Here is a 24,978-nt window from a genome sequence, read left to right on the forward strand (position 1 = left end):
TAGAAATTCAATGTTAAGTAATAACTTCTATTTTTCACAATTAACTTCCACATGAGTTTTCTAGAAGAATATTTTTGAAATTAGTAAGTAAACATCATTTATATATTTTTTTAGATTATGTAACTAGTTATAGTTAGAGTAGAGACTCTTGGATATAACCCAAGCAGAATTTTGCAGATATCTTTTTTTCTGGTAGAAGTGCTAAAAGTGACCAATAGAAATACTCCCTGAAACCAAGCAAAACATACATGACCCAATATTCACCCGATACTCGTTACTGAAATCTGAGGAAAGTCTGCTTAGGAGATCACAATGCAGATTTTCCTGTTGATTAAAAAAAGAAAGGAAGGAAAGATAAAAATGAGATAAAGCAAAGAGGAACTGCCCAGCCACCTGTGGACACCGCTTTCTGTGTTCTAATGCCCGGAGCTACAACAGACATTTGTACCAGGAAGACAAAACTGTAACTGACGATCTCAGCAAGGATGGGGAATGAAAATAAAGAAAAAGCATGTCGTCCTTGATAAAATCTCTGAGCACTAAAATAACTCATCTTGTCACAGCTCTTCCTAAGTGAGATACAATAATAATCTTCTAATGCAAGCCACTTTTAGTTGATTTCCTGGTAGCTGCAGTTGAAAATGTTCTAAATGGTATTATAATATAGATGCTAGCAGTGTATGTTTGTATATTTCTAAAATGAATATATTCAAATATTTATGTAGCAGAAGCTTTTCTCCTAATACTCATTCTTCCTTCGTGTTAGTAACAGAGTCTCTGATTTTAATGTACATACAGCCTAAGACTTCATTTTCCAACCTCTCGGTAGCTACGTGAACACATGCCACCTAGTCCCAGCCAAACAGATATGAGTGATACTGTTGTGCACAGCTTCTAGGAGTATTAGGAATAATCTTCCTCCTTGTCCATGTGCTGGCAGAGGTGGAGAAGCCACCACAAAACACTACATGTCATGAGAGAAGGGAAGAACCAAACAAGAAAGAAAAGGCTATCATGTTACCATAACTGTCCTACATCTATTAAGGCTATCATGTTACCATAACTGTCCTTCCTCTATTACAACAAAGAGTAATCATCTTCTAACTTTGTAAAGTCACTGATCTTTTTGTCTTTGTTACAGCAACTTAGTATATATCCTAATAAAAAGAAGTCATACGTAAGGAATTTGTCAGCTTAAAATTTTTTAAATACTTCGGAAAAAGTTTTTCATTTTTCAACTTAGTTAAGGTGATTATGCATCAGAAATTTATGTTCCTCACCCACAATTCTATAAATATTTTTCTTAAAAAGTATGTGTATGTATCCTAACTACACAGAATAAACTCTCAAAACAGTAAGAGAAAATAACATGTATCTGCAAACAAAATTTTATGAATTGTTTTCATTAAATTTAAAATATGTGAACATTACATTAAAAAATAAAATTATTACATTTAAAAATTTCAACATTAATCAGTCATGGTACTTTTTTCAATAAAAACTCATGTCTGGTAACTAAGGAGTCTTGAGGAAAGAAATAAATATTCACAAGATACAGGATTCAAATGGAATATTATAGCAACTGACTATAAATAAGCTTGAGTGAAACTTTTCTGTGAATAAATACCACTTTAGTTTTCTTTTGTAAGTCACAATATCTGTGTTTGACTTTTTGGCAGGTTTTTAGTCTAATGAGCCTGTCATGTAGCTGATGATGTTTATCAACGTAAATAACTGAGAGGCCAGCTATGAATCTGAAAATAACTCACAGATTTTGTCATTAAGTTGTTTTCACTTATCTGAAATAAAATTATATGACAACACATAGGTAATAAATCTTGACAGACTTTTTCAATTAACTATTTAGTTATGTGTTGTAATTTATTCACAATTTCTGACATTAATCTATTACTTTGACAAAAGAAATTAAGAACTTACAGAGGATAATATACTGTCAGAGTCATAGCATTATAAATGTATTTCAGAAAAATTACTTATTAATAGAACACTGTCTTGATTTCTAATGAAGAAAACTAAAAAAAGTAGAAAATAACATTAAAATGACATTTTCAATGACTACAACGTATGTATTTGTTGTAAAACACTATATATATATACAATTTTTAAATATGAAACTTTAAATATTTTAATCAATGAATAGCATAATATAAAAAACGATGTTGATTACTCACTTAGCACATGCAAACCCACTATAGCCCTATTTCAGAAATATTTATTTTAATATGCCATTTTTAAATGTTGTGAAGCATATAAGACATTTTTCAAGCAATGGCTAATATAAATCTATTTCACTAAGTTCAAATGTAAGTTTTAGATCACTCGATTTTTAAACTATACAATCAAAATTAAATTCCAGATTGCTCCTGCTAGTCAGCAAAATAGAGCCACACTGCCTCCCCTAGTTCATGATCAAGGAAGGCAAATGCACCTTAATAGGAAGGCAGAGGAAGCTTGACCCTGCAAATGATCTCAGAGTTTCCCTGGGCCTTTGTGTTTTTACTCACTGATCCTCTGACTTCAAGGCCATCCCACCTCTCCAAGCCATACCCATTAGGCACACACTTTCTCAATCCTCAACACACATGCCAATGAACTTTGTTCTGTGAGAAATTTCCTGACTGAGAAAATGAAGACAGGACTCTTCAAACATGTACCTTTCAATCACCATTGTCTAGTACTGGGGGGGGTGGGGGGGAATTGGTGACGGGATAATTTCATAGAGATTCATTAAATGAGAAGTAAAATTAAAATGGTATAATACAACAACACAGTGACTTACTTTTTCAATTATTTACCTGTTACTATAATATTTATAGTTGTCCCTATGAGCAGGGATAATAGAAAATTAAGTGCTTTCTATTTTTTAAGTTATTATGCCACTCCAATAGTTAAGGATTCAAATCACTTACTTTTAGGAAAATTTATCCTGATTTGGGAAGTCAGTAGGAACAATGACTGAGATACTGGCTTTAGTGTCACACATGCCATCTCGAAGATTTGTTAGCTAAGTAAACCTGGCCAAAGACCTTACATTCCCAATTTAATATTACAAACTTCAGTGGCATTTATATATTTTTTCTTTTTTATCTTCTTATATTTTTTGAAGTAATTTTTGGTAATGGGAACATATAATTACCTCTTGCTGGTAGAAAAGTTACATTTGATTTTGATTTTTGTTTATATAAGCAGGTCTACTAAATATATGAGAAAATATTTCTGTAAATGAAGCGTAACTTATACCTAGTGATTTTTTTATTAATAGCTTGTCAGGAAACTTTCCTCCCCTATATAGGTTAAAACTAATAAAGGAATCTTAATATTCTACTAAGGAAAACATATTGTAATATTATAAATGTTAAATACAGCAGCCTATGTGTAGGTTAGTTCATAATCATTCTTTTAAAAATTATGTATTAGTAATTATTTGTATTCCTCATATAAACTGTTAGAAGTTAAATTTTTTCTTTAATATTCTAATATACAAATGACAATGGATGAATGTAAGTATCATAATCAGATTATTCTTTCATTTGCTATAAAACAACCACAGCTGCTATCGCCACAACTTAAACCAGAAGATCATCAAAATTTAGTTTTATAAAATAGCTTTTGTTAACATTGTGCTTCTGATATGAAGACATTTGGAGACATGCCATCCTCTGGTCAATGTCACAGGAGAATTAAGTGTTTATTCTGACCTCCTAAGGCATGAGTTTTCTAAGTAGTATTAGAAATGTTATTTTTAAATTGAATAAAAGATGTGAGTTTTGATGCTTAATCTGAGTTTTGATGAAGGAGTAGAATGTCATTTATACTAGAATGTACTGGAACATGAAGGGAATATGAATTTAAAGGAAAAATGTTATTTCATGCAAACAACAAAAAGTATTTCAATCTAATCTAGCATGAAAATTAATCATGCTTCCTGTTTGGAGGCTAGAGGGAAAACTTTCATGTCTTTATGAATCCTTATGTTAAAAATACCCCTGCTTTTCTTAGGGATTTCTTGTCCTATGTCCTGTATCTCAGTCCTCATTTTGTCGCTTATGTACATAGATTACAAAATATAAGTGGGTTTACCACCAATTACACAGAAGACTAACAATTTAGTGTTGTGTTACCATGGACGTAGCAGGCACAAATTAGAGATACCTAAACAATTAAAAAAAAAAAACCACCTGATTTCTGTATCTTTCATATATGCCAAGAACAGTCAAGCTAAGAATCAAATTAAAGATGCCTTTAATGGGTGATGCCTGTGGCTCAAAGGAGTAGGGTGCCAGCCCTATGTATCAGAGGTGGCGGGTTCAAACCAAAGAAAAAAAGATGCCTTTAATCTGAAAATTAAAAATACCTTTCTTGCTAGCAACAAAGAAAATAAAATACCTAAAAATATATTTAACAAAGAAGGTGAAAGACCTCTATGGGGAGATTCATGGAACACTAAGGAAAGAAATTGTAGAGAATATAAAGAGATAGAAAAATATACCATGATCATGGATCAGCAGCGTCAACACTATTAAAATGGCTGTAGAACCAAAGTGTTTGCAGAATCAGTGAAATTTTCATTAAAATACTGATGCTGTTTTTGCAGATATAGAAACATAGTTCTACTCTTCATATGGAACCAGAAGAGAACCTGGATAACCAATGCAACCGTACACAGTAAGAACAAAGCACAGGCATCACTTTACCAGACTTCCAACTACACTATAAGGCTACAGTAATCACAGCAGCATGATACCGGCCCCAAAACAGAGACACAGACTTATGCATAGACTTATGGGTCAGAACAGAACACCCAGAAAGAAATCACCTCACATTCTCATCTGATTTTTATAAACCAGATAAAAACAAGCCCTGGGGAAAAGAATCCTTGTTCAATTAATGGTGTTGGAAAAACTGGATAGCCCCATGTAAAAGACTGTACCACAGTCACAAAAACTGACTCACAGTGGATAAAAATTTAAACTTATGGCAGGAAATGGTAAGAATACTATAATAATATGTTGGAAAAACTCTTACAGGTATCATCCTAAGCAAAGAATTTATAAAGAGACCCTCAAAAGCAATCACTGTGGTATCAAAAATAAATGAATGGGACCTGATCACATTAAAAAGCTTCTGCACAGACAAGCACACAATCAAAACAGCAAATTGACAACCCACAGAATGGGAGAAAATATTCACATGCTGTCCATAAGATACAGAACTGATAGCTAAAATCTTCAAAGAACTCTAGCAACTCAACAACAATAAAAAAGAAATAATCCCATTAACAAGTAGGCAGAAGACATGAACAGAAACTTTTCAAATGAAGATAGACGAATAGCCAACAAAATCATGAAAAAACACTCACACTGCTAATCACTAGGGAAATGCAAGTCCAAATAACAATGGGATATTACCTAACCAAAAAATCCCCAAACGACAGGTGCTGGGGTGGGTGCAGAAAGAAAGGAGTTCATACCATCGGTAGGACTGCCAACTGGTAAAACCTCTATGGAAAACTATATAGAGATACTGCAAAGAACTAAAAGTAGATCTACTTTCCATCAATTCCACCACTGGGTATATACCCAAAGGGGGGAAAAGGCACTTTACAGAAAGGACACCTTCACTTGAAAGTTTATAGCAGCACAATTCACCATTGGAAAGACACAGAAACAACCCATGTGCCCACAGTACACAAACCGATTGATAGAAGGTGGTGTGTGCACACGATCAAGCTCTACTCACCCATGAAAAATGGCCACCCAGCATCTTTTGTGACAACCTGGAGGGAACTGGAGACCATTCGAATAAGTAAAACATCCCAAGAATGGAGAAACAAACCCATGTACTCAATGCCAGATTGAAAACAACTAATCATCACTTAAGCGCACATATGAACATAAATCTCAATGAAAATCAAGCTGGGGGGGGAGGAGGGCCTGGGTAAATTCACACCTGGGGGGGACTGTGACTACTGGGTGAAGGTACACTTGTAAAAGTGACTCAATCTGTACAAAAACAAAGTACATACACAGAACATGTGTACCTCCTAGTATTCTGAAATAAACAATAAAATAAATTTAAAACTGAAAAAATTTTGTTATTTTTAATTTTTCTGAAAGAATCGAAGCAAATTAGCAAATAGGGAGAAAAGGACAGAACTTCTTTGAAATTCCTTATACTAATTTCACACTCTCATTTTTACTCTGAATCCCAGGTGGGCAGTGAAGGGGGCACTGCGAGCTGCTCAGGGAGTAGGCTCTGCAAAGGTCTCACGGCGCCTGTGGGCGTCTATCAGAATCCATCAGGCAGCTGCCAAAAAAGGTAATAGTACAAACTACGATATTTACAAAGGACAATCTGCTCAGCAGGTTTTAGAAATACCGTCAAGCTCTAGTCCTAGTATTTTTCAGTCTTATTACAGGATTCCTTATCATTCACTCTTCATTTCAGACACACTTAATTTCTTACAACCATGGGACCCCTTTCACACCTCTGCACTTCCGCACAGGCACACCCAGTCACGCAGCTTTCTTCCACTATCCAAAAAGCAAGTTCCGCTCATCTATCAAAGCACAGATTAAGCGTCATGGACTCCATGAGGCCGTCACTGAATCACCTCCCTCCAGATGTGATTTGCATGGACTTACCTGACCTCCCTTGTCACCATGCATCCGAATCATCACTCAAAATGTCAATCCCGTCAGCTACTACAAAGATTCTTACCAGAGGGCTAACGGTGGCAAACATGATGATTTAAAAACAAAACAGCCTTTTCCTTTTTATACATATATTTTTTCATTGTCAATGGTTTTTTATGATAAATTTTAAAAATATTAAAAGGTAAATGTGTATATGTAACAAAGAGGGCTTAAGATTTATAAACAGCTAAAGAATGTTTGTTTTTGAAATGATATTATATTTTAGCAATTCACTATTCACCACAGTGTTTTTTCATCTATTTGATCATTTGATTTCATAAAAAGCCCTCTAATTTTCTGAAAGAATAAGTATTATTGGGCAGTGCCTGTGACTCAAAGGAGTAGGGCGCTGGCCCCATATGCCGGAGGTGGTGGGTTCAAGCCAGCTCCGGCCAAAAACTGCAAAAAAAAAAAAAAAGAATAAGTATTGTTTTCATTTCACGGCTAGGTAACACAGTCATACAAATGTTATGTGAGCAGTTCTAGAGCAATTAAGTAGAGAATGTTCTCTGTGTGTGTGTTTTTTTTTTAATTTCATATTTGATAATCTTTCTCAGCTATTGCATAATTTTTTTTTTTTTTTTAGAGACAGAGTCTCATTCTATCACCCTCAGTGGAGTGCTGTGATGCCACAGCTCACAGCAACCTCCAACTCCTGAGCTTAGGTAATTGTCTTGCCTTAGCCTCCTGGGTAGCTGGGACCACAGGCACCAGCCACAACACCCAGCTATTTTTTTCTTCCAGTTTGGCCAGGGTTAGGTTTGAACCCGCCACCCTCGGTATATGGGGCTGGCGCCCTACTCACTGAGCCACAGGCACTGCCCCAATACTTTTTTTTTTTTTTTTGAGACAAAGTCTTACCTTGTTGGTCTTGGTAGAGTGCCCTGGCATCATCCCTCACAGCCACATGAAACTCTTGGGCTCAAACGATGCTCCTGCCACAGCCTTCTGAGTAGTTGAGATTACAGGTCTCCACCATAATGCCCAGCTATTTAGTGACCCTGGTCTTGCTCTTGTTCAAGCTGCTCTCGAACTCCTGAGCTCAGGCAATCCACCCTCCTTGGCCTCCCAGAGTGCTGGAATTACAGGTGTGAGCCACCACGCCAGCCTCATGCATAGATACTTTTAATTTATTGGAAAATGACAGACCTTATATATTTCAGACAACATGCTTAATCTAAATGTAGTTTAAATGGTCAAACAATAAATGATTTCTTTAAAATTCAATTTAAGTTATATTAAAATAAAATGTTAATAATGATAGAAATAATGTCAGGAACAACGATGGTTAACATATATTATGAACTCCGTATGTGTTAATCCATAACCCTCCTACCCACTATGAGGTAGGCGCTAATCTCATCCTCCTTTGATAAAGAAAACATGGACAGAAGATAACTTGCCCCAAGTCACTTAGTGGCAAGATGCAGAAATTGTTTTTTTCCTGATACACAGAATTATTTGTAGTCAAAGATTCTAAGAGCCCAGCTCCAGAATAACATGCCAGCAATGGAGACATTTCACTCCTAATGTTGACTGCCTCTTCATGTGAAATAGATAATGATTTGAGGTAGTGAGAGAACAATTACGCTTTTTCCATATAGGATAGCTAATTTTAAATCCTCTTTCTGTAAATAAACTGTAAATATTTGTGCATATAATCTTTTTTTTTTTCTTTTTTTTTTTGAGACAGAGTCTTACTCTGTCACCCTTAGTAGAGTGCCCTGGTTTTATCACAGCTCACAGCAATCTCAACCTCTTGGGCTCAAGATCCTCCTGTCTCAGCCTCCTGAGTAGCTGGGACTACTGGCGCCTACCACAATGTCCAGCTAGTTTTTCTATTTTTAGTAAAGATGGGGTCTCACTCTTGCTCAGACTGGTCTCATACTCCTGAGGTCAAATAATCCACTCACCTCAGCCTCCAAGAGTGCTGGGATCACAGGCCTGAGCCACTGCCCCGGCCTTGTTCATACAAGGTAATAGGTAAATTATTAATATTTTATTAGATCAGCGGTTCTCAACCTGGGTCTCGACCCCTTTTTAACAATGAAAATACATCACGGCATTAGGAAGGCTAAGAACCACTGTATTAGAAAATATCAATGTCCAAGTATATGCAGGGCAGTTTTTTACTACTCTGAATGGACTGTGGATGGTTAATGAAGAAAAGTTCAACTGTAAATCCTAACTGGCAACTTTGCACAGTTAAATCAGTTTCATACAGTTAAGACAAATTAAATAGTTGTCTATTTTCAAGTCATGTTAACAATGTTCTTATCTTTCCATTTATTAGCAGTTTTTTTTTTGGTGGGGGGGTTGAAACAGAGTCTCACTCTGTCACCCTTGGTAGAGTGCTGGGGTATCATCATAGCTCATGGCAACCTCAAACTCTTGGGCTCAAGAGCCTCCTGCCTCAACCTCCCACACAGCTGGGACTATAGGCACTGTCACAATTCCTGGTTAGTTTTTCCATTTTTGGTTGAGACAGGGTCTCACTCTAGCTTAGGTTGATCTCAAACTCTTGAGCTCAAGCAATCCACCTGCCTCGGCCTCCCAGAGTGCAGGGATGACAGGCGTGAGGCATTGCGCCCACCCTTATTGTTTCCTGAAACCAAAGTAAAACCAAAAATACGCTGCCATTATTATACCTACAGAACATTTTAAGAAAAGCATACAGTTTGAGGAACGTCCTTTAAAAAGTTATAAAATGTACATACTAGAATGTCATGGAGGTGGAACTTTTCCTTGTTATGACAGACGACAGCAGCTGTGTCTGATCCATGGCTCCCGAGCAGGATGTGAGGTGACCACATAAAGCAGAGGCATCATGATCCAACTGCACCTCCGTCCAGCTGCTCAAGGCGCCAAAAGGCAAGAAGGCCCAGGGGAAGAAGGTGGCCCCAGCTCCTGCCATCATGAAGGAGCAGGCAGCCAGGAAGGTGGTGAATCCCATTTGAAAAAAGTCCGAAGAACTCTGGCATTGGACACAACACCCAGTCCAAAAGGGTCCTCACCCACTTTGTCATGTGGCCCTATGTCCTGGGCAGCAAGAAAGCTGCCAGCAAAGGGGACGTCCCCATTAGGAGACCACCTGTCCCTCCAGCAGGGGTTAACACTGTCCCCCCCTTGGTGGAGAACAGGAAGGCTCTGCTGGTGGTGACTGCACACAATGTGCACCCCACTGAGCTGGTCATCTTCTTGCCTGCCCCAGGTGGGCAGAGCAGGGTCCCTGAGTGCATTAGTGACGGAAACGCCAGGCCAGGGGTTCTAGTCCACAGGAAGACCTGAACCAGTGTCGCCTTCACACAGGTTAACTCCGAAGACAGAGCAGCTCTGGCTAAGCTGGTGGGAGGTCTCAGGACCGGTTACAACAGTCACAACAAGATCTGTCCTCACTGGGAAGTCAACGCCCTAGGTCTGAAATATGAGGCTTACATTGTCAAGCTGGAAAAGATAAAAGTCAGAGACACTGCTGCTAAATGGGGCTACATGTGCACTGTTGAGTTTTCTGCGCATAAAAATAATAAAAAATATCCCTGAGATCAGAAAAACTGAGATCTAGTTGCATGATTGTACACCAGATTGTTCAAGCAGCTATAAAATGGAAACACTGACTCACCATCATCACATAAATCTGCCCACTCTTTCCCGTTCACCTGTTCACTTTAGTTGTCTATGAAATAACTCACATTGCAGAGTTGTTATAAGCAAATAAAATATGGCAAAATCAGAACCAACGCATGCTTTTCTGATCCTACATACTATGTTCCAGGTCATGCTCACTTTTGGACCTTCAAAGATTTAACTACAAAACAAATCCTTTAAATGACAATAACACTACCAAGTAAAAGTTAGCATGTTTAATCAGTAAGAAATTCTGGGAATAATACTTTAACTGTGTTGATCTATGTAAAAAATATTACTTTGCCTAGGGTTACCTAGGCATGCTTTTAATTCACACGGTTTCAGTTAAGTGTAATAGTTCTTCAAAACTATATAGTTTTTAACATCTCAACTCCAAGAAATAATATTTTACGTCAAGGAAAAATTTCTCTGTTAACACTAGGTTACTCTGTTGATACAATGTTCTAGAAAAGTTTTGCCTCAGGGAATGTTCCTTCTAGATGAATGTGACTGCCTCAAGGAAGTTTGTGGAGAGTATCAGATGATGCCAAGGGCACCATAGGCAGGCTTCCTGGAAGACTAGGCAGTTGCCTACAATTTCATACTACACTGTATGCCTTGGAAGGCCTATAAATACTCTCCTGATAGTCTAAAACTGGTTCTTCAGCAGATGCTAATACCATGTGCCAAGGCAATTAGCAAGCTCGTATTTCATAGTACCCTGCTTACAGTATCCTATGTAAATATTTTGAAAGTCACGAAGTAGACTGGTGATAGAAAAGTAAAAGGGAGCTGTGATTAAGGGACTCTCACATTACTATTTTTAGGAGCTACATCAAGCGAGTATTTTACCATATTCAGGCTGACAATGCAGAGTGATGTTTTATGTATCTGGTGAAAGGTGAATTAAGTTGTTGCATTTTTGGTCCTTCCCCTTTCATCCCTGCTAAATGAGCATCTCCTTATGCTAAGAATCAGAAACTCATAGAATGATCTGGAACTCTCAACATAAAGATTTCTCAACATAAAGAACTCTCAATAAGATTTATTTTAATTGTATCACAGACTACCCTAAATAAGCATCTATCTTATATAAATTCTTGGTACAAAATTTATGATTATGTAAGTTCAGTATAACTTTATTAAGAATAAAATACAGAAATCACCGACTTTTAATTTACTCTGTATTTTTTTCAGTATGGCAGCTAATTAATTTTGCTCTTTTGCTATAAAACTCCAAATGAAAGACTCCATGTAGAATAATACAGTTTATACTTCATCCCTTACATAAAATTATAAATTAAGAAGTCTTCAAAATATACAGGGTGGCCATAAAGTCCATGTACAATTTAAAATTGATCACTGTTTTAAATTGCACATGAACCTTATGGCCACCCTGTAGCTAGACAACAGAATTATTTTAAAAACTTGAATATATTTCAACCTGTCTTACATAGTCATTTTAAAATATAAAGACAATAGTATTCCACAATTCTTTGATATTCAGCCTGGAGAACATAGAAAAGTGATAAACGAACAGAGAGGGGTGGGTTTTCTTCAGAACTTTGCTGGCTGCTTTTATTTTCATTTAAAATCATTTATTCTGGAACTAGAAGTTTCCTCTCCCTCTTTTTTAATTCTACATTACCCTCAGAATTTCCTGTTGATTAAACGAGCTAACTGATCACGCTTCTATTTCATTTACATGTCTTGATGATACATGATAATAATTTGTGAATTCCCAGTGTTAAATGGAAGCAAATAATTCCTTATCTTTCTCCATTTTTGCCTACTTTAAAAATGTGGGGAAGAAATAAAAATCTCATTATCAAACAGATATATATCCACAACTGTAACATTTGGGAGCCAGGCACACTGGTACCTGAGTAACAGTTTTCAAAGACATTAAACTTATAAGCCAAACACCACCTGTTATCAGAATATATTCATATTTCTTTTAACAGCCATTCTTGCCCACTTAAGGTATTTAGAACTACACTGTGACATAAAAAAATAACTCCCAAAGAAATATGTTAAGTACATGCTATTGACAAATGGAGTAACTCTATATGGACAGACATTATTCTGTGAACAGTACGTCATATGCAACTACTAGCATTTGTAACACCCATGAAGGACAAGGGAGTCGAAGTTTTCTGTTGTAGCTTCAAGATACACTGACCATAGCAAGACCATTATGATTCTGTATAAAAGGCAAATTCTAATAAAAATTCCAAATCTTAAGGCTGGGTGCAGAGGTTCAGACCTGTGATCCTAATACTCTGGGAGGCCAAGATGGGTGGATTGCCTGAGCTCACAGGTTCGAGACCAGTCTGAGCAAGAGTGAGATTCCATGTCTAAAAATAGCCGGGCATTGAGGCGGGTGCCTGTGGTCCCAGCTACTGGGGAGGCTGAGGCAAGAGTATCCCTTCAGCCCAAGAGTTTGGGCTGCTGTGAGCTATGATGCCACAGCACTCTATTGGGGCAAGAAAGTGAGATGACTCCTCAAAAAAAAAAAAAAATTCCAAATCTTCATTAATTTCTTGGTCTACTAAAAAAGAAAATAAAGATAGTCAATGTGACCATTTAAAAGGGTCAAACATAACCTTTCAAATGATAGAAAACCAGTCTGAGCAGCCCATGATAAGTCATTTAAATGGTCAACTGTTAATGAATAAAAAAACAAATAAATACACATGGTCTTTGGAGTTTAAGAGAAAGCTGAAATTTAACTAATTGTGAGCAAGTTGATTAACCTTGTTATAATTCAATTTCTTCTTTTGTGAAAGGGGATTAATAATCTCTACTTTTGAGGCCATGCACGATGGCTCACACCTGTAATCCTAGCCTGAGCTCAGGAATTTGAGACCAGCCTGAGCAAGAGGGAGACCCCCATTTCTAAAAATACCCTGGAGTCCCTGCTACTAGGGAGGCTGAGGCAAGAGAATCGCTTGACCCCAAGAGTTTGAGGTTGCTGCGAGCTGTGATGCCACAGCATTGTACTGAGGTCAACAAAAAGAGACTCTGTCTCAAAAAACTTAATAATAATAATAATCTCTACTTCTTAAGTTGTTAAACACTTAACTAAAAAGAAAAACGTTTAAAAATAGACCAAGAACCTGAGCAGAGATTTATTTCCTTAGAGAAGATACACAAATGGCCAAAACAAGCACGTAAGATGCTCAACATTACTAATTAACAACAAAATGCAAATCAAAACCACAATGAGATATCGCCTCTCACCCATTATGGTGAGTACAAAAAAAATAAAAGAAAACAGTAAGTATAGTAAGTGTTGGCGAGGATGTGGAGAAACTGGAATGCTTGTACGATGACTGTGGCAATGTAAAATAGTGCAGCCACTAGGGACAAGCAGTATGACAGGTCCCAAAAAATATTAAAAACAGAGCTACCACAGGATACAGCAATTCTTTCCTGAGTATCCATCCTAAAGATTTGAAAGCAGGTGTTTGAAGACATATTTGTACACCCCTGTTCATAGTGATACTATTCCCAACAGCCAAGCGATAGAAGCAACCCAGTGTCTACTGGCAAGTAAGTGGAGAATAAAGTGTTCAATCCGTGTACAATGGAACATTACTCAGTCTTCAAAAAGAAGGAAATCCTGTCATGGACCACAATGTGCATGAAACCTTAGGACAGCAACCTAACTGAATTAAGCCCGTCCCAAAGCTCAAATACAGTACAACTGATTCCATTTACACATCTACAGTAGGAAAATTCACAGAAACACAAAGTAGAATGGTGGTTGCAGGGGCTGGGAGAAGGGTGAAATGGGGAATTGTTCAATGGGATTAAAGTTTCAGTTTTGTTATTAAAAAGTTATAGAAATTGGTTGCATGACAATATGAATATCAGATCTACCGAAATGTACTCTTAAAAATGGCTAATAAGGTACATTTTGCATAAGATGATTTTTTTACAATTTAAAATTCTATATACGATGATAATAAGTAGGGTAATGTACTTATAGAACCTACTATATAACAGACACCCAAACAGCATTTATTGGCCAAGAAGTATCACCCTTCTAATATTTAAGGATAAGGACTCTGGAGAAAGAGGCCAATGTCAGAGCAAGCTTTGACCCACCCGGCCCTGTGGTCTTGGCCCACAGTTTCCTCACCTACGTAGTGAGTTAGTAACTGTACATCATTACTTACTGCAGAGACATTGCTAAATAATACATAAAAATAGACTTTCAGCATGCAATAAGTTCTATGAAAATGCTTGTTATTATTATATCATTTTAAATTTCTAGACAAGAGTCTGTTTTTACTTTCTATTTTACTATTATATGTTTAGGCTTACCTCATTTGACATTTTGAGTGAATACAGTGTTGCCATCATCCTCTCTAGCCATAATGAGTCAAATCAGTACCATATCATATACAAAATCATGCATTTAACTTGTTTTAAAAATCATTTGCTTAGAGGAACAGATATTAATTAAATTAAAATCTGCTCATCATTAATAATTAAAATATCTAATAAAATGGCATTTACTTTTTAACTCTGAGTCCATAGTTTCCCTATAATCTCTTTTCCATTTTTGTATTATTTTGCATTTTTATATATATTTGTGCTGCACAATGAAAGATATTTTATTTTGACATAATTACCATAGGTATTTGGATTTTTCCAAGAATTTAATAAGACAAATAGAAAACATCCCTTATAAAAAGAAAGAGTTTTAAAAAGTTATAATACAGTTTATTTTACTTTTTTACTTTGCATATTCAGAAAGCAAAAAGAAGTGGCGTTGGTTTGTTGACGAAATGCCATAGCAACTACCTGAGAATAAGAATATTAACACACACTTCATTCCTAAATTCACGAAAATAGTACTATAGAAAAATAATTCACATATTGCTATTTTATTGTGTATTAAAAAAATCTGTATGTGCCAAATTTAAGTTCCTTTTCTAAATTATATTAATAGTAAACCGAACTTCTAAATGTTCAAACTTAACGAAACGATATATTTATAGATTACAATAACAGCTAACTACTTAAAACTTTGTCATATTGAGATAAGTAATGTAATTAAAATAATCAATAACTTTTTCTCATTAAACAGTTATGATAACAGAATACTGAAATTACCCTATTTTATAGTGACAATTTTTTTATCTACCTCTTTACCTTGCGTATCTGTGAACTGTATTATTAATTTAAATATATTAAAATATTACACAAATATTATATAATAACCCCTTACAAAATACCAATACCAAAAATATGTACAAAAAAAATGAATACTAAAGTATGGAGAAAGGAAAAATCCAGGGTGTCTCCAGAGGGAAAAAAAAGAAAACCTGAGAGACAAAAGTGCAATCAGCCACCTCAGCTTACTGTGGAGCAATCTCCCACAGCAAGAGACAGAACTGGACAGGGAAAGCCAGCCTGGCAGGTCTCACAAATCTGACGTGCTCCCGTTCCTTTTTCTTAATTGTCCCAGAGATATTAGTTTCGAAACAAACTTTCTCTTTGCTTTCTTGACTGAGAACGGCATAAACCCAACACATATTGCTTGTGGTCTGATTCCAAGGACAGGAACTTTGTATCAATGGTACTTTCCTTTTTCTGCATCAGAGAAGACACAATGGGGGCTGCCGGACGGAATCCCAATCTTCAACAAAGGGGCACGACAAAGCATTAATAGATGCAGCAGTTGCCAATATTTTGCTCCAGCACCAGTTACCAGCTTTTCTCTTCAGATTTATCCTTTCCACTAGAGGTTAAATCTACATGGTCGTCAGAGACAGCCATGTAACTGCACTCAGGCCTATGAATTCCAGGTGGAAGTCATAAGTGACTGCTTTTTGGTCAACTCTAGGACCAGTTCTTGCCCTGGTCTTTCTCTGAAGTTAAGAGAGGTCAATGCTTAAACCTTCTCATGGGACAGGTGCAACCCTGGGAGACCAGGCCTGGACAGCCACTTCTTGCTGGAAATAAAACTCTCTCTTAATTGAGGTATTCTGACTCAGGGTTTCCTTTTTTGCAGGAACTTAGCCTGTCTCTAAATAACACATCACAAATTATAAGTGAGGCAAAAATGACAGACATAAACCTAGACGGTCTGTGAACCATGTGGATTCAGCCGTACAACCAATAATTGTGGTGCAGTGTTTGGAGAAAAGAGGGAAGGTATCGATGTTTGATAGTAATTACGAGAAAGCAAAACAAAGACTTTTAGTGCAAATTACCTGGTCAAAGCAAAACTTAGAGAAGTTTCCTCCACAAGGAGTTAAAAACTGTAAGAGAGAAAGGAAAGGCAAAGCTTTGGATGCCCTGGCAGAGGGAGGCAGGGATGCCCGGTGCTGCCATCTACTGTTGGCCATTCTAAAACTGAGCACAACAGTATTAGCACAGCATTACCATTTTGGTGCATTTGGAACTCACAAGGCTAAAGCAGTTCAGCACTTGAAACTTGATACTTTATAAAACCACGTATTTAAATTACCAAACTGGGATTGAAATGTCTAGAAATGGAATTGGTCAATAAAAGACAAGGCAGTACTAAAAACCTGTAGGTAAGGTTTATCCAATTGGCTGTGTAATTTGAATATAATGTCCCTTCATTTAGTAAATATTTTCTGATGCCAACTCTGAGCCAGTTATTGTGCTAATGCCAGGTGAACTGTAGATTTTGGGGGGGGAGGGAACTCTACCCTATAGCTAGCTGTCCAGGGAGTTCAATATCTAGTGGGTTATCCAAATCTAGGAAAAGGCAGAAAAGGTATTGAAGATGAAATGATTTTCATAAATGAGATAAGACATAAGCATATTCCAATAACTTAAAGGACTGGATTAGTTTGTACGGAAGTCAAAGATCGGTCTTTTAAAATAAGTACCTAAAATAAAATTCTGACCCAGATCATGAAATCATGAAAACTAAAGTTGTGTAAGAACAGAAACTGTCCCTCTGAGTCAGAATCCTGAGATCTAAAAGCATCCAACCCAGGAGTCTTGAGAGTAGGAAAGTGTAGGAAAAGAAATGCTTTCTAGCAGTACAAGATGTTCCCTTTGTGTATCTAGCTAAAAAGTTTAAATATATAACCCCAAAGAGGCTGATTCCCATATGAAGCATCAAGGCACACTGTGTCCACAGACGAAGCAGCAAATGAGATCATCTCCTCAGGTCGTAAGAGGCATAAGACCTAACCAGGAGAAACAAACAAAAAGCTAACACAGCTTAACATTTTGGGGGTGGACGGATACTGGCTTTCTACTTAGCATGTTATGTATAATAACTACATATATATTTATATTTATATATTTATATATTTTTATATATAAATATATTTTATACATTTATATATTTATACATAATATATGTATTTTATACATAAATATATAACATATATAACTAATTATATATCTGCCTACAGAACAAAATATAATTGCCTTGATTTGATCTGTTACATAAACACACACATGTACATTCATATAAAGTAAATAACGATGCATATATATTTTGCACTGTTCTACATGTAAGTATGTATAAACATCTATAATAGACACAGGGTACTTTACCTCTCAGTGCACTAGGGCCTGAGGTCTGCAGAGCGAGAGAGTGAGCAGCATTGTTTAAGGCCCTAGATTTCTGACAGGGTGAACCCACAGGAGACCTGCCACATTCTGTAACCTGTGCAGGCCTCCTGACAGAGTCTGTTAATGTTTAGGCAGCTCTCCTACAGATTCTTTCTCTGGAAACCATGAGATCAGTGGGGATCATTCTCTAACCTGCTTCCTTCACTGTGTTATGCCTGACTTGAGAAAACCAATCTTAAATCCTCACCGGGGAGCATGGTAGTGGGGGAACAGCAGGGTTAAGAAATAGGAATATGGCATCTGGGCCACAATCCTGGCTTAACTAGGACCTAGAGGCCAAGGACAGGAGTCAGGGAGCTCCACCAGGCCTCTCTGCTGTTGTGATTACTCAGTGGTTCCAGATGGTCAGAGGCTGCCTATGGCTTCTCTCAAGAAGTCAACTGCTTCTCTCTGGATTAAATCTCAGGATTTAAATGGTATGAGTAAGAGTCCACTGTAAATGTTGCTCTATGCTGCACCCTTCAGTGCAGACCTACAGATACATATAGTACAGTCAAAAGCTCATTTACTACAGGCACTAACCACAGTGCCCATAATAAAAAGAGAGAGAGAGTGAGAGAGAGAAACTTAACTGTGAAGAATTTCCGAGAAAAGCCTGTATCCTCAGTTGTGGCAAAATATAGATGATTACCACCATTACAAATACTGCTTCATAGTGAGAAACACTGAAAATGCACATTGCTAAGAACTGGATATCCACTGAGAAAGTATGCCTGAACAGAAAGAACAATAGTGTACTGTGTTACATTTATCTCAGTTAGTAAGAATTCTTTAATTTTACTTATTGTACATATTGCTGAGAAGTAAAACTCTTCTGCCCACTATTAAGGTACCACCAAGGAAGGGAACACTCAAGGGCTGAGGGTGGGTGTGCTCTTCAAGAAATGGAACAGCATGCATCAGAAACTTAAAAATACACCCACAGCATTCTGTAAAGATGCTCATTGTTTGAATTCTAGTGCTTTATAAAGCCATAGAGCATGTATTTGGAGTAGGTATAGAAGACAATTGTTTTACTTGCTTCACTCCTCTGCACCCCACTAAGTATCAGGAAGTATCTCTGTCAGCCACTATGTCTTAATAATCTGTATACTCAACAATCTCAGCTCCAATGAAAAAGGGAAATGAAAAAAAAAAGCAATTAAGAAAAGTTTATTTATCATTCAATATCCCCAAAATCAGGCATTTTGAAAAAGCCAACTTATAACTTGAGAGCCTCTGGGACACTTCAACCTGTGTTTTATATTTCCCCAATATTCTGCGTGCCCTTTACCTGTTACTACGGTTCAATTTTAAACAGTAAGCCTTTACTATTGCTTTCAACATATTGAAAGTGCATCAACCATCTCTCAGGGAACAAATGTAAACTGACTGTGGTTTTTGCAACACAAACGGTAACCATTTCTTAAAACTAAGTTCAAAAAGAGCTCCAGGTACTTTTACTGAAAAACAAATCTGCTTTAGAACTTTTTAAATTTCAGTTTAAGGGTATAATTCTTGTTTTATTACATAATATGCTGAAAATTAGCATAGCCATCATTCCTCCTTTTTCTAGATTTGATTATGTTGCTTCCACCATAACAATATTTGGATGTTTCTTGTATTTTATCTTCCTGTCCTTCTTAATTACTATGTGTGCTTCAGTGAAATCAATAAGTAAGTTAATAACGGTATTCTATCATGTATTACTACTTAATTAGATTCCAAATCCTAAAGCCATTTATTGCATGTAAAATTAATTGAATTTATAAAACATAAATGTTTGAAATATCCAATATAGGAGACATTTGGATTAGTAATTCGGTTTCCTCATACTGATCCAGTTTTTTAATTCTCCTAATATATATTCAGGAGTGAGGTCAGGGAACCCTTTACCCAGGTAGCAGTACTCCCACAATTCTACAGCGAGGGACCGCATGTGCTTGATTTTATCACCACCCAGCAGAGCCAAAAAAATACAAAACAGCATGCAATCCGCATATCTGCTAAACATATCCCATTATTGAGAGAGTTTTTTACTTCCATTATTAAAATCACATCATTTATAACCTGAGTATAACATGCTAGTTCCATCTGCGGTACTTATTTCTAAGTGTGGTGACTTACCTAAGTCTTTAAGGTAAACTTTTGTTCTTTTCCTAAAACATATGGATTAAAATTTCTACTAGAATTTTTATACTAATAAGCAAATATATTAATAATTTTCAAAATAGTTACAGCTCTATGTCCATAAAAATCACACATTTTGTGCACTTTGAAGAACAACAAAAGCAACAAAACTTTATTCAATGGACAGCTGCTACTATGGGAAATCAAAATTGAAGTTTCTTCTGTTAACACTCACTGTAAGTTTTTCTCTGGTTTCAATAGTTCTCTGTGATTTACACTGAGAACATTGAGAAAATGAGCCATCATATGTTCATCCACTCTCACATAACGCTTCCTATCCATGCTTCTTATCCCTAAAGCTTTATCACAAATAAAATATATTTACATATTTATATGCCTTTAAAATGTATAAACAGTATATTTATTTTTAAAATCATTTGACTACAATGTAATGCAAAATGTATTTTTAAATACTATACCATGAAATTTTCAAATACCGTTCAAAAGAAGGCAAAGTTCAAACGTTCATTAGGGTGTTATCATAAATTAATGTTAATTATGTAAAATAGTCACAAGAATGAAGGATTACCTCTAGTAATAATTACACAGTGGCTTCCCAAAGTTTTTTTTTTCCTTTCTAAATGAAATTATATTTTTATGGAAGCAAAACACTAAACAGGGGCGGCACCTGTGATTCAAAGGGGTAGGGCGCTGGTCCCATATGCTGGAGGTGGCGGGTTCAAACCCAGCCCTAGCTAAAAAAAAAAAAAAAAAAAAAAAAAAAAAACACACACACACACACAAAAAAAAAACACTAAACAGAAGGACTTCATGTAAATCATTTGTTAAAGAAGTTCACATTTCTTTGTCTCTTTGCCTTTCTATAAACTGAACATGTAAATCCATAATTTAATATATGAATGCTCATGGAGATTCACTGAAAGGCAGATTGGTGCAGTATAACATTATCTCAAGCAATGTGCTTCCAGCTGTAAATGAATGAACTAAAAAATAAACAATATCCTGAAAGATGTGGGGAAATTATGAAGCTAATGATTTCCCAAAAGGAAAAGACAATGTGTAGATGGCAGAGGAGTAGGTGATGTAAATAAAAATTCTACACTATGCATTCTGAGTTATTATTTGAGAAGTCACACTGTCAGAGACATTTTATCATGTTAATAATAAGCTACAGGTAGCTGAAAGGGGAAAAATGATACTATTTTATCTTCTCCATGCCCCCCAGAAATCATCTTTTCAAAAATGTAATTGTCTTGCTAAAATGGTAATGCTAAAATCTGATGTACGTTTTTCAAATAAGTCATTATACTTTTTGCGTTACATATACTTCAAAACATATACGCTTAAAAATCTCAGTAAATTCTCTATTTAAATTTACGTACAATTTTGATCAACTTTTCCCTTGATGTCTTGTAAGAATACCTGAAAATAATATGCCAATAAAACACAGTCTCTATAGAAATTGGCTGTATGAATTCTAAAATATTTAGTTCTACAGTAGGCAACACAATCTGTCTCAATAGTTCACATCAAACACAATTCAAAACTATCCAACCATCACTCTAAACAATTCAATAAAGAATTATGAATAAAGTCAGAGAACTCTAAGTCATTCAAGATTTTAAAATGTATTTCAGAGAAGAAAGCATTTACCCCCAAACCCAGCCCAGCTCTGAGAGAAGGTGGTGGTGCTTTCCCAATTCTCCCTCAGGGGCCTCTAGTACTTATCATTACCCAACACAGCTAACAATATAGAAAACAGCACGCAAGCAGTGTATCTGCTAAACATATCCCACTGTTGAGAGGGTTTTCAAAAATTATTTTTAGTAGATAAAGAAGCCATTACGCAATGAAATGTCATAATGTGAAGCACTGTGTGAACGCTGACATAACGTTCGGTTCGTTATTTTTTCCAAATCAGGACATGGCAAATTCTCTCCAGCTTTAGAACCATCTCATTCATTTGCTTGCTCTCTTGGTTGTATTCAATGCTTGTATAAACTCAACTCCAATGTACAAGGCATTTCTTTTATCAGAGCATTCATTGAGGAATAAAATGTTTAAGCTTTGTTTGTAAAGCATGTAACCATTAAGGGTTATTTTATTTTTCACTCCACATACCCATGCCCAGTATCAACTAGCTAAATCTAATTTTGAAGTAAAAAACAGTTTTTTCAGGAATCCATCTGATTGATTGGACTTGTCAGTTCCTTCTTGGAAGGGTGCTGGGAGGAAGGGGTAGGGGAGCTATAGTGAAAAGTAAAGGGAGCTCCCATTTATTTTCTAAAAGTGTAACAGCATAAGCTGATGAAGGAAGTGAAGTCCTCTCCTGGGCAGAGCACCGCGGGACTCCACAGAAAATCGTCTCACAGGTCACAGGAAGGGCTGGCAAAGCCTCTGTGAATCACTCTCACTCCCTTTCGGCCTTTTGAATTTGAAAGGATGCGCTGGGGCCGCCTCCCCACTGGGACAGACAAGTTGAAGGCTCCCAGGAGAACCCACCTGGCAGCTTCAACGGGCCCCATTGGGCAGGGGGAGGGGAGGGCCACATGTCACAGCCCCTGGCTCCAAGTCTCTCCACCAGGCTCCCTCCTAACAACCCTCCTTCGGGAAACTCCCCAGGGTAGGCTGTCTACAGTCTAATACGCTGTCACCTGCAGGACCCCACCTTGCAGATTTTAGGGTAGTGATTCCTTTCCTACTAGGATGCAATGAAGTGAATTGTAAACATGTCTGGATTAAAGTTAATGTGGAAGCACAAACATGATGGGTAATTTTACATAACTGGGAGCCCCTAAACTCCTGCTGACGGGTGCGGCCAACCCCCCACCTGGGAGAGCGGCATCGTCCTACCTCCTCCCTCAAATTCCTTAACAGACCATTAGTAATGGGATCGATTCAGTTTACTTCAGCTGCGATACCTCTCCCAGGCGCATCTAGCTGCCTGCAGACCGCCGCCAGAGACTCCATTCAGAAGTTGGGAGGCAAAGCCCGCACTCGCAGGCTCAGGGGTAATGCGGTGCGGGGAGCAGTGGGAACCGGGAGGCTCGGACAAACAGGCACCAGGGCGCCTGAGAGGACACGGCCCCAACTTCTCCGCCCTGCGTCCCCAGACCCACCAACCCGGACCCCTGTCCAGCCTCGGAGTGGCGCGCTTGCCAGGCACCGAGGCGTGTGGCACTTACATCTCGAAATTTGTTCCACTGTCCGACTTCCTTGTCGTACTGAGAGATAGTAGTGAGCCATTGTTTATCATCCAGAAAATTGCCGCCGTCCAGCTGCCCCACCGCAAGAGCCTGACCGCACCAGGCGGCCGCGCACACGCACAGCACGGCCGGCGCCGCGAGCATCTGCGGGAGAGAAAACCGGGAGCGTCAGGTGCGGAGCGCGCGGACCGGAGACCCTGGACAACGCGCCTCCGCCACTACGGGACCGGGAAGGAGGCCAGCAGGGACCAGGGAGCCCACCGCAGGCTTCGCCCAGAGCAGGAGGCTCGCAGCACGCAGACCCGGCGGCACGTAGAGAGAGAAGCCCGCCTCAGCACCTCCTCACCTTGCCGAGACCTGCCAGGTGCCCACAGCTCCTGCTGGAGACGCAGCGCCGTTCTGCCCACTCGCCGCGTGCGGAGTCGCTGCCCGCGCCGCCCGCTCGCGCGGTCCACTGCGCCCCGCCTCCCGCGCACAACCCGGCGCCTCCGCGGCCCGCCTCCCCCAGCCTCCACCCTCCCTCCCCTCCTCCCCCGCTCCTCCCGCACTCTTCCGCTTCCCCGCCCACCCACACCCTGCCCCCGCCCTTCCCCCTCCCCCACCTCTCCATCCTCCCTCCTCCACCCCAGCCCCCTCCAGCCCACCCGCCTCCCACCCCCAATCCCACACCCACTCCACTCCACCCCTCTGCATCTCTCTCCTCCATCCTCTGCCCTTCCTCCCCTCCGCTCCGCCTCCTCCTTCTCCTTCACACCCCCTTCCTCCCCCGCCCTCTCCTTCCTACCCCCTCACCTCATACCCCCTCCTCCATCTCACCTGCTCACTGGCTCCAGCTCTGGGGCTATTCTCTGCTGAACCCCTGCAAGAGGCAGCTCGGAGCCTGGGCATGGGCGTCTCTTTCCAAGCCTCTGGGTTCCAGAGGAGCTTCCCGGCTCCTGGCGCGGTCTGCCCATCCTCTCCTCTCCGGCTGGGGCAGCACCAGGCTGGCTGTCTCTGCAGGTGCTTCCGCCCTGGGTCAGGCTGGGGTAGGACAGGAGATCTGGAGGAAACTTCAGACCTCCTGGAGTGGAAAGACCTTGGACTTTCTATCCAGTGAAGCTCTAGGACTGAGCTCCACCCTAAAGCAAGACCATCTATAATGTCTTCTGAGATCTGTTTAATGTGAGAAAATGTGAAGTTTGCTGGGCACTTCTGGGTTATTACGGACCACAAACTTTCATGTTAAAGGACCGAAGTTTCTTGGGGGTTTTTTTGCAGTTTTTTTTTCTTTTGGCCTTGGCCGGGTTTGAACCCACCACCTCTGGTGTATGGGGCCGGCGCCCTACTCCTTTGAGCCACAGGCACTATAGAATCATTACCAAGTCGGTTGTTTCAGCACACCTATGTCTTCCACTTACAACAGATGTATTTTCTCTTTATATTAACAACAACAAAAGCACTGGCTAGCCAACTGTGTTTTAGAACCTGAAACCCAAAACAGAAACTTTAAAACCTGCTGTCTATCTCCGCCTTGCTGGAAGACGAGAAAAGGGTTTTAAGGCTCTAGCACTGATTTTGTTTTCATAATTGGTTTTCTGTCTTTTTTCTACATATTTTAAATAAACTGGGAGGTAATGAGTGGCTCCCTGTAAAGAGAATCTGATAAGAAATTCTCTGTGTAGCAT

The 24,978-nt window shown here is 38.5% G+C and overlaps 1 protein-coding gene across 3 annotated transcripts in view; it reads right to left on the reverse strand.

Annotated features, from left to right (window-relative positions):
* Window positions 1–24,258, reverse strand: part of SPOCK3 (SPARC (osteonectin), cwcv and kazal like domains proteoglycan 3) — a 527,638-nt gene extending 503,380 nt beyond the window's left edge. The window contains exons 1-2 of one of the 3 annotated variants that reach the window (XM_053594470.1): window positions 24,131–24,258; window positions 23,294–23,458 (exon numbers count right to left, since the gene is read on the reverse strand). In XM_053594470.1, the coding sequence (XP_053450445.1) occupies window positions 23,294–23,458; window positions 24,131–24,202 (237 nt within the window). In that variant the 5' untranslated portion in view covers window positions 24,203–24,258. Of the gene's footprint in view, window positions 1–23,293; window positions 23,459–23,652; window positions 23,802–24,130 lie in introns of those variants that run through there. The other 2 variants (XM_053594471.1, XM_053594472.1) reach the window with 2 other exon arrangements.
* Between the last annotated feature and the right edge of the window lie 720 nt (window positions 24,259–24,978).

The sequence above is a fragment of the Nycticebus coucang genome, chromosome 6, assembly GCF_027406575.1.
Source record: "Nycticebus coucang isolate mNycCou1 chromosome 6, mNycCou1.pri, whole genome shotgun sequence".
NCBI lineage: Eukaryota > Metazoa > Chordata > Mammalia > Primates > Lorisidae > Nycticebus > Nycticebus coucang.